The sequence below is a fragment of the Alosa alosa genome, chromosome 9 (genome assembly GCF_017589495.1).
Source record: "Alosa alosa isolate M-15738 ecotype Scorff River chromosome 9, AALO_Geno_1.1, whole genome shotgun sequence".
In the NCBI taxonomy this organism is placed as follows: Eukaryota; Metazoa; Chordata; class Actinopteri; order Clupeiformes; family Clupeidae; genus Alosa; species Alosa alosa.
This window is the reverse complement of record NC_063197.1, coordinates 29,104,816-29,114,506: the sequence shown is the minus strand read 5'-3', so window position 1 is coordinate 29,114,506 and position 9,691 is coordinate 29,104,816. Positions and strand designations below refer to the sequence as shown.

At 44.0% G+C, this 9,691-nt stretch overlaps 1 protein-coding gene across 26 annotated transcripts in view; it reads left to right on the top strand.

The window, feature by feature from the left end:
• ptprfa (protein tyrosine phosphatase receptor type Fa) overlaps positions 1-1,107 on the top strand; it is a 226,507-nt gene extending 225,400 nt beyond the window's left edge. For all 26 annotated transcript variants that reach the window (XM_048252134.1, XM_048252131.1, XM_048252130.1 and 23 more), the window contains 2 exons: positions 30-165; positions 896-1,107. In XM_048252134.1, coding sequence (XP_048108091.1) covers positions 30-165; positions 896-964 — 205 coding nt within the window. In that variant the 3' untranslated portion in view covers positions 965-1,107. The remainder of the gene's footprint in view (positions 1-29; positions 166-895) is intronic.
• The last annotated feature ends 8,584 nt before the right edge of the window (positions 1,108-9,691 follow it).

Sequence of the window (9,691 nt, the reverse complement as noted above, 5' to 3'; positions counted from 1 at the left end):
GTGTGCGCGCGCGTGTGCTCTCCCTGCAGTGCGGGTGTTGGGCGGACAGGCGTCTTTATCACCCTGAGCATCGTGCTGGAGAGGATGAGATACGAGGGCGTGGTGGACCTCTTCCAGACCGTGAAGACACTGCGCACCCAGAGACCAGCCATGGTGCAGACAGAGGTACGCACACAAGCAACAGTCTATCTATGTTTTGACAACACAAGAACTCTTGTCATGTTAGCAAAGCCTTTGAAATATGAGTTGAAAAAATGTGATGAAGGGGAAAGGCAAGGAGAAAATAGAAAGAGGGGTTCAGAGAGAAAGAAAGAGGTAGAGTAAGACTGAGAGAAAGTGGGGGGGGGTATGAAGGGAATGAAAGAAAATAGGAGATGGATACAAATAGTAGAAGAGAGGGAGGGAGATGGAGAGAACAGGCGGGGAAAGGCGTAGAGGGAGACGTAGTAGCTTCAGAGACAGACGGGGGTGTAGCATGTTCCCGGGCCTGGTTTGTCTAGTCAGCCGTGGAAGGGGTGCAACGGTGAGAGAGACAGCCCCCCGCTGAGCTCCTGACGCAGGCGAGGCACACTTTCAGTCAAGCTAGCGAGAGCCTTGATGTGTTCACACCGGAGCCCAATGCAGTGTGTCCCGGCAGCGCCGCGGGCTGCTGCGCAAAAAAACGCTGCCTCACCAGGAAGCCCGATGTCAGACGAGGCTATTTTTGCTTTTCGGTCTTTTTGTCCTCATTCCGCTTTTCTGTTTTGTTTCTCTCTCCCTCTCTCTGTCCTCTCGCTCTCTCTCCCTCTCTCTGTCCTCTCGCGCTCTCTCCAATTCTCTCTCTCTCTCTCTATCCCACTCTGTCCTCTCGCTCTCTCTCTCTCTCTCTCTCTCTCTCTCTCTGTCTCTCCTGCAGGACCAGTATCAGCTATGTTACCGGGCAGCTCTGGAGTACCTGGGCAGCTTTGATCACTATGCAACGTAACCGCTTCCCCCTTCTACAACAGCGCCGGCTTGCCCCCTCTACCCACATCCTCCTCCAGCCGGGCTTTGGATCTTCTGGGCAACACAACACCCACCCACCCAGCCAGTTCTCTTCCGGAAACTTCTTCTTGGGGTGGAGTTGGGAGGAGTGGAATAGGGAATGGATATGAGGAGCACAGGTGATTGTGGGGGTGGCAGGAGCCCCACCCCACCCCCCTTTTCTTGGAGCAACTCCTAAGGACTGGCACAACAAACTTGCTTTATCCTTTACCCCCCTACCCTCCCCCGTCACACACCAACACAACAAACAGACAGACCAGAAACAAAGCAAGCTCCCTTAAAAATGAAAAGCCTAACCAGACAAAAAAAAAAGGTACCCATTCTGATGTCTCACAATGCACAATGGCTTCCCCTGTTCATGCATCCTGCTGATCATCGGCATTGTTTATGTTGTTCAATAATCCCTGCCATTGCCATTACTGTCATATTATTATTACTACATAATCTAGATTTTATCATTATTGTTTGTTATTTTTAATCATTTACACTGGTTGTTGTATGTATGTAAGTCTAAGGGGTCTACTTTTTTCCATGGTTATTCATATTTGACTTTTTTGTATGTTTTATTTACTTTTTAATTTTATAGTCATAGCACGGAGGGCATGTGTTTTCGATATGCCCCGGCGTTACTAATATTAACAAACACATACTCAGTGCTGCTACTGATGATTTCTTTATCGTTATCGTCATTATTATATTATCACCTTCTGATTAGCCACTCGCTCATTCGCTCATTCGCTCATTCGCCTGGGGAAGGGGAACAACCTTTTATAAGCCTTTTCATCTCCTGATACTTTATAGAATGATTATCTATATTAAAAAAAGAGATCAAATGCATACAGTTAGCGGACTTACATAAACTTATTGTTATAAAAGAAAAAACTAAATAGACTAATGAATCTTGAGGACAATGTCGTGTACAGATTCGGGCATCGCTCTCAATAGCTGTAAACTGTGACTTTTTTTTTCTCTCTATCTCTTTATCTCTGTGAGCAAGTGTGTCGCTCGAAAGACCTCATCACACACACTGAACGACAGAAGTTTTCTGAGACGGGGGTTTACGTCACGTACCAGTGACGCCTCGCATAAATACATTCTCAATACAAACACACACGCCCCAGGTCTTATACTGGGAAGGAAAGGTTGACCAAAATCCCAAGGACCCAGAGAGAAATCCCTCCCTGGGTTCTGACCCGAGGCAAGGGACCTGGACTCATGTATAGCGCTTAACCTCCTTCTACAGCTTCTGAAGAGTGTTTTTATCTGGCCAAAACAGTATCTCAAATCAATGTATATCGATGATGGCCTGTACCTTTGATCGGAAACACCCTTATTTTTTATTTTATTTTTTATTTGCGATCAACGACCCTCAGATTCACTGTTCTGGTTGTGGTGGAGGGACCGGACCGCCATGGCCAGATCAGGTCGTCCCTGACTCATCGTCCACACGTGGTACTCCGCAACTGCCGTGCTCTCATCTTGCCCCCATTGAGGTACAGTACACAAAGGTTCTCCTACAGCCACTTAAGAACCGCAGCACTACAGTGGATGAAGGAGCTCCACGTCCGGAATCAAGAACCAAGCGGAACATTCTTCCCTAGACCAGAAGACCGCAAAAAAAGAAAAGAAAAGAAAAAGCTGGTAAATGTGTTGTGCGCGGGAGAAACTGGGGGGCCGAGAAAAACCATTTCACTTTGTGTTTGCATTGTGCCGTAGGGGTCCACTCTGTTGTACATGCAGTCTGTTTTCTATTTGTCAATATGATGACAACCACAATGACGAGAAAAAAACGGCGAGAAAAAATGTTGCAAATACCTTGATGTTAATAAAGTTGAATAAATGGGTTTTGTACAAAATTCCTGTTTCTGGCGCTTTCTGTGATTGTGCCGATTGTGACCTTGGTGTGAGTCCTTCTCCTCTCTCTCCTCCATCATCTCCTCCCTCTCTCTCTCTATTGAATTCTTTCTTCCCTTTGCTCTCTCTGATCTCTCCCATCCCAGTCTCTCTCCTATGCTCACTCTCCTTGACTTTTCGCTCTTGTCCTCTCTCCCTCGTTCACACTCTTCCATGTCCACTCTGTCTTCTCTTTTCTCTTCTCCTGCCTCTTCATCTCCCTCTTATCCCCTCTGTTTTCTCTCTCACTCTTCTCCACTTTTTCATCCTCCACTCTTCTCCTCTGTCCCTCTCTCTCTCTTTATCTCTCTCTCTCTCTCTCCCTTGCCGGTCTGGTCTGGTACCAAGGGGAACAGATGTGTTTGCGGCCCTGTGGTGCCCGTGTCCATGCCTGTGCCCTTGACTGGCTGGCAGCTCTCGTGCCCTGAAGCTCCCGTGCCCTTGCCTGCTCCTGTTCCTACTCCTGCTCCGGGCCCCCTGGGTGGAGAGGGGGGTCACTGCGCTGGAGGAGGAGAGGGTGGCCCTGTGCTTAGATAAGCGTGATTGGGGACACGACACGACACGTCAGCAGAGCTTGGTGATTCCGCTCTCGGCGGCACAGATGTTCAGCCTGGACACACTGCAGCTCTTTCAGAGCACTCACGTTTTACCTTCTGTCGCGCACAAAACTTCACTCAATGGATTTCAGTGGTTTTCAATGCTACTTTGCTTAGTTGCAAAACAGTGAATTGTCTGTAGTCTGTACAATCTGTATACGCATCTATACCGACATTGAGCAAGGAAAGATGCTGTGTGGTTGTCTTATCTCTGATCTAAAAATAATACTTCACAAATGATTCTTATTATTTCGTCATGATAAAGGGCTTATTGTTTTCCTTAGCATTTATTTTGTATAATAGTCAGCATTTATTCATATGAAACTATAATAAAATGGGTGCCTTGAACTCAAAATGGAGGCCTTCAGGCCTTCACACATACTGCATGACATGAAATTGCAATGTGAAAAATTCACACACTAAGTATACATACTCAACAATTACATTTCTTTTTTTAATATTTCACACTGGTTTTGTGTGTACAACTGTAAATTATATCCTTAGTATGATGGCATCATCTAGCAGTAACATAATTTGATGTCCCCAAGAAAAAATGTTTAGGGCACACCCACCGTTGAGAGAAAACAACCGGGGCAGTTTCACAATGGCATTCAGAGCTCGAGGCAGCACCATGACCGGGTCAGACAACATTGTAATGACAGACATCCGTCAATCAATCAATCACACCAACAGCACTTCGAACAATACAATAGATTGCATTTGTTGTCACTGTACATTTCCGGTACCACATTTGCTCTGCAGCCCTTAAACAGCATCAAATCAAGGCAACACAAAAATAGCTCACTAGATGTACCACATAGTGCAAAATATGACCTGACCGCCACTCAGTCCTGCACATTCTCTCCACCGAAATAAATCACGCTTTGTCTCCATCCCCTACTCTTGCAACTCATGTAAGTGAGTGTGTGCGTGCTTGCAAGTGTGTTTGTGGGGTGTATGTGTGTGTGCTACAATGTGAGTGTGCATGTGTTCACTTGTGAGTGTGTGCACATGTTCATGCATGTGTTTGTGCAGTTAATGAATGTGTTTGTGTGCAGTTTATGAATGGGAGGGGGGGTTGTGTGTGCGTGTGCTACAGTGTGAGTGTGCATGTGTTCGCTTGTGAGTGTGTGCATGTGTTTGTGCAGTTAATGAATGTGTTTGTGTGTGCGCTTGTTCATGTGTGTGTTTGTGTGCAGGTTATGAAATACATGAATGATGATTTTATTCAGTGTGAACTTGACACGTTAGGGTAACCATAATGTTGATGGCAGAAAGTGCATTGTTATATAATACATAAGTCATGACTGTAAAGATTCTGTTTAGAATAAGTGCTGCTGAGTGCCAGGCTTAGAGGTTGCAAGATCTATTAACCTGATTCCCTCCCTTGATCATCAAGCGATTGGGACAGGAGACACTCAGAAGGATTTCAAAATATTACTACAGGGTCGCAAAAGCAAACCCGTCAAAGTTCTAAACACCCTTCCCTTCCAATCAGCCTGGACACCTATTAGTAGATGCCCAAGTAGGCTAATTACATTTAGGGACAAAATGACAAAAGTCTGTTCAGTATTAAAGCAGCTTTTTACCTTAAAAGTAATGTTTGATGTAATTTTGATGGTGCATCAACTCTCTGCAGTAGCCTAATGCACTCCATTTGCAAAAAAAAACACAGAAGAAGAAGGGTCCGCTGGCCAGACAGAGCATAGTATTACATAGTATAACATTGAGTCCCACCTGTGCAGGAGCCCAACATTGAGTCAACTGTGTGTAGGAGCCGTAACCAGCATCCAAGAGCCAAGCCCCGGCCGTGGGAAACCACAAATAAACAAAACTTAACTGAGTCATCATCATTACAATATTTATATCTTCAAAACTACTGTTGAAGCAAAAGTTGAACATTTCTTAACTTTCTGACGGAGGTGATGGGAGCAAAGCCACGCAATGGAACCACAATTCACTTCGGAAACGGATGATGTAAGCCCATGGAAAGTGAAGGAGATGAGAAGTTGAGAAATGTTCAACTTTGCTGCACCGACGGACAGCTGTGCAAGTGACCAGCCAATCAAATTAAGGTTATGCTTCAAGGTTTACACCCTAGTCAGGGATGGATTACTGCACGGGCCTACCAGGCCCAGGGGCCCAAGGGGTCAGGGGGCCCTGAAGCCCAAGCCTTTGCATGGAATCATTGCCTCAATATCAACAAATCAGGATGTAGGCTATGAATCTGATTGAATTTAGTATTGGCCATCCCCAAAATGCACCAGAATACAGAAAATTACATCAAACAAATTAAAAAATTTCTGGGGGAGGACCCCTAAACCCCCCCTCCCACATATACGACAGTTAGTGGGGGGCCCTTAATATATCTGGGCCCAGGGGCCCGAAAAAACACATTGCAATTGGCTGCTAAAGTCCAGGACGGTGACAATGAGTTAGCTCAGTCGGAAAGCCTAGCCAAAGTCCTTTTAGGCAAGTCCCTCCACTCAGTGGCCATATTGCAACGCTTTTTGGGCACTTATCGGGCATTTATTTCGGATAGAATTGCGTGTGTGCAATGCTTCATGAATAATGACACACCAACCTCGGTCCAAGCTGCGAGATAACAACACATGATTGGCACATGTATTCACAACATACCACATGATTGGCACGATGTATTCACATGCGGAAGGGGGGGAATATGTATAGACGACTGCCATGTTTGCGTTACAAACTAACCCCATACATTTATATGGGAGATTCTTTGAGTGCTGGGTCTCCTCATTAGAAAGTCTCTGGCCTAGCATCATTTACAGTCAGTGGGAAAGAAGGACAATGAGAATTGGACTTAGCCAATGAGATCTCCCCTGATTGGTTGACAATTGTGTCAAGTTGAGAGCGAACGGAGGAACAGTTTCTGTGAGTGCGTAGAGTGAAGCTGAATGAAAGGGGGCTGTTGTTGCACATACATATTGATCTTAGCAAACATGCAAAAACATTGGTGGAGCACAGAATTCCTGTTTGCTCAACTAAGTTCGTTGTGCTCGAGTTTCATTTTTCCTCAAAATATAAGTTGTGTGCTTGCTCAAAACATTTTTCTGCGCTCAAATTGTTCTACTGCTCGCTCAAAAAAGACGCACAAATGTAACTCCATATTTAACAGCAAGGCCTATACTTTTCTGGAAATGTAAAGAAACAGGTGCCTGAATTCTCTTTAACAAGCCCCAATCAAGTGTGCTGAGTGTGCTGGCTGTGGCAGTCTGTTAGTGTTTCTCACTCAGACTGGCACACAGACAGCGAAGCTGACGGTTCCCATTGGCACTGATCACTAGTCATCACCGTCCAATGTGTCAAATCTGCTGACATTGAGTGTCATCTCTGACTCTTGAGTGAAAAGGGGCCTTTAAAGAGGTTTGCTGCTTTAAAGCTGCAATGCATAGTCACTAGGCTGATTGTTGAGGATGGTTAACAGAGTGAGGAGATTCTGAACAGAGTTGAGGACATTAAGAGAAGCCCAGCATGAAATCCACTCACTCCCTTAAACTTGATGACCATAATGATGCTAAAACTTACCCAATGAAAAGATGTGTTCATCTTTTGCTTTACCTCCCCTTGGTCTTAGATTCACATTGTTTATATTTGTATATTTTGTGTATATTTGCCTGCATCTATTTTCATTATTATTGTTTGTTTCACATGAACAAATGTTCCTTTGAAGCAGAGAAATGGAAAAACATGAAACGTTGAATGATAGATAAACCTAATTTATCATACATATATTTTTTTCTACAAATATTTTATTTACTTTTAAGAGGAATTATAAACCATATATTTTTGCACCCCTAGTAACAGTATTGCAGCAATTTGCTAGCAAGGTCTACCACTATCTCTTTACATGTAAATAAAACAATGAATACTGTACTAATATAGCACCCTTGAAGTCTGCACCTGGTTGATATTTTCTTGTCATTCCTCTTTTACTTAGATGTGCACATTTCTTGTGCTTTGTGAATATCTTGCTTTGTAATGTGCACCGAATCAAGGGATGAATAAAACAAAAATATATTCTCTATAGCTTACTTTAATCTATTTGAAGAGCAGTTAACTAAACTGGAAGGGGTTGAGTGTTGCAGGTGCTACTGCAAGGCAGACTGCAAAAAGTCCAAAAAGAGTCCATTTGTATTGTTTCATTATGCCCTCAGTGCATTCACAGAACGCAAACACAAGCAGATCATTTAAACATATTTCCTTCATGTGTAAACTTATGTCCACTCATCTTCTCCCTATTTTCACATGCCTTTTGTGAGGGGTATATGCCTATAAATGTCAGTTCACTAATTCTTCCACACATGTAATTTAACATTGTCTGTCTTGCCTCTGTTTAGCCCTGAGCTAACCCTATAACCTACCTTAAAATAACTGTTATACTTAGATGCCCCTGACTTCCATCTGGTAATTATGCCAAATGCATTTGTGTGCTTCTGATTATTTCTAGCTTTCTAGGGCATCTCACAAACCAATCTGCACATTCTGTTATTGGCTTCTGCTGGTTTGCATTTGGCTGATAAGTATATAATCAGTGTTGCCCATGGCTTGTTAACGCCACTGTGATTGCCCTATCTTTGACATTGTGTAATTTGAAAAGTTAAGTACACAAGGGTAGCTTGATGGAGCAAAATGGTTGCAGCTCTTCTTTGGCATTTTTGTTTTCCCCTCGGTTTTCTGTATAAAGGGTTTAATTCGTTTTAAAACATTATCTAAAATGTGTTCTTGAATGGTAATTCCTATTTTGTCCATTATCCCAGAACTGATGGGGTAAATCAATATAAGTGCATCTGAGTTCTGAAAAGGATGTAAAATGGTCTTGTAGGCTATTAATGAATACGAATATGTGCAGTGTCTGGAATTAATTATTAGCTGATAATGTAGATTGATAAGGAGATTTGTAGTCATAGTATCACTAATAGTCCAATATCACTATACTGTATGTTTGGCCTATAGGGTTTGATGAATGTTCCATCATTTCCACACACACACACACACGACACATTGTTACCTCAAATACACACGTGGGAACCTGCAGAGCAAACATATTAATGGCAGAATGCAGCTGGCTGAGCTGACTCCCATCTCTCTCTCTCTCTCTCTCACACACACACACACACACACTCTCTGACACATGTCCCTCTTTGTTGTTACCTCAAATACACACAATATGTTAATAGACCCCCAATAATAATGTCCATTGCTATGTTCTATCACACCCCCCTGTTAGTGTGTCTCCACACTAACCCTCTCCACCACTGACCATCGACGGTGCTGTGGTGGAGAGAGCGAGCAGCACCAAATTCCTGGGGGTGCACATCAGTGAATACCTCTCCTGGACCACCAACACTGCATCACTGGCGAAGAGAGCTCAGCGCCGCCTGTACTTCCTGCGGAAACTCAGGCGAGCAAGTGCTCCACCAGCCATCATGACCACATTCTACCGAGGCACCATTGAGAGCATCCTCTCCAGCTGTATCGCTGTGTGGGGCGGAAGCTGCACTGAATACAACAGGAAAGCCCTGCAGCGCATAGTGAACACAGCTGGAAGGATTATTGGTGCTTCACTCCCCCCCTGAAGGACATTTACACCACCCACCTCACCCAAGAAAGGCGACCAAAATTGTGAGTGATGCAAGTCACCCCGCTCACAATCTGTTTGATCTACTGCCCTCTGGGAAGAGGTACAGAAGCCTGCGCTCCCGCACTACCAGACTCACCAACAGCTTCATACACCAAGCTGTAAGGATGCTGAACTCTCTCCCTCCTCCCCCCTCCACCCTCAGCTACATAACATCCTGGACATTGGACCCACAATGGCGCCTGCACTACTCCACTTGCACACTTGCACACTTGTACACTTTACAACTTGTTGTTGTTGTCCTGAAAACACAACACTTCTGCTGCTCTTACATAACTTGCACCACTATGCCACTTTCTTTCTTACTTAGGTCAAACAGAACTACCCAAGCCTTTTATTGGCCTGACTTTGCAATAGTATTTTATTGACTGTCTATGCACAATTTCAACCAAATTTTGCTGCTCTTATTTTTTCATTATTATATGTGCCCTCTTATTTACTTACTTTTTTGTTTACTTGAATGTTATGTTTGTCTGTGGACTAAAATTGGTAAAATATGTCTTGTCTTCAC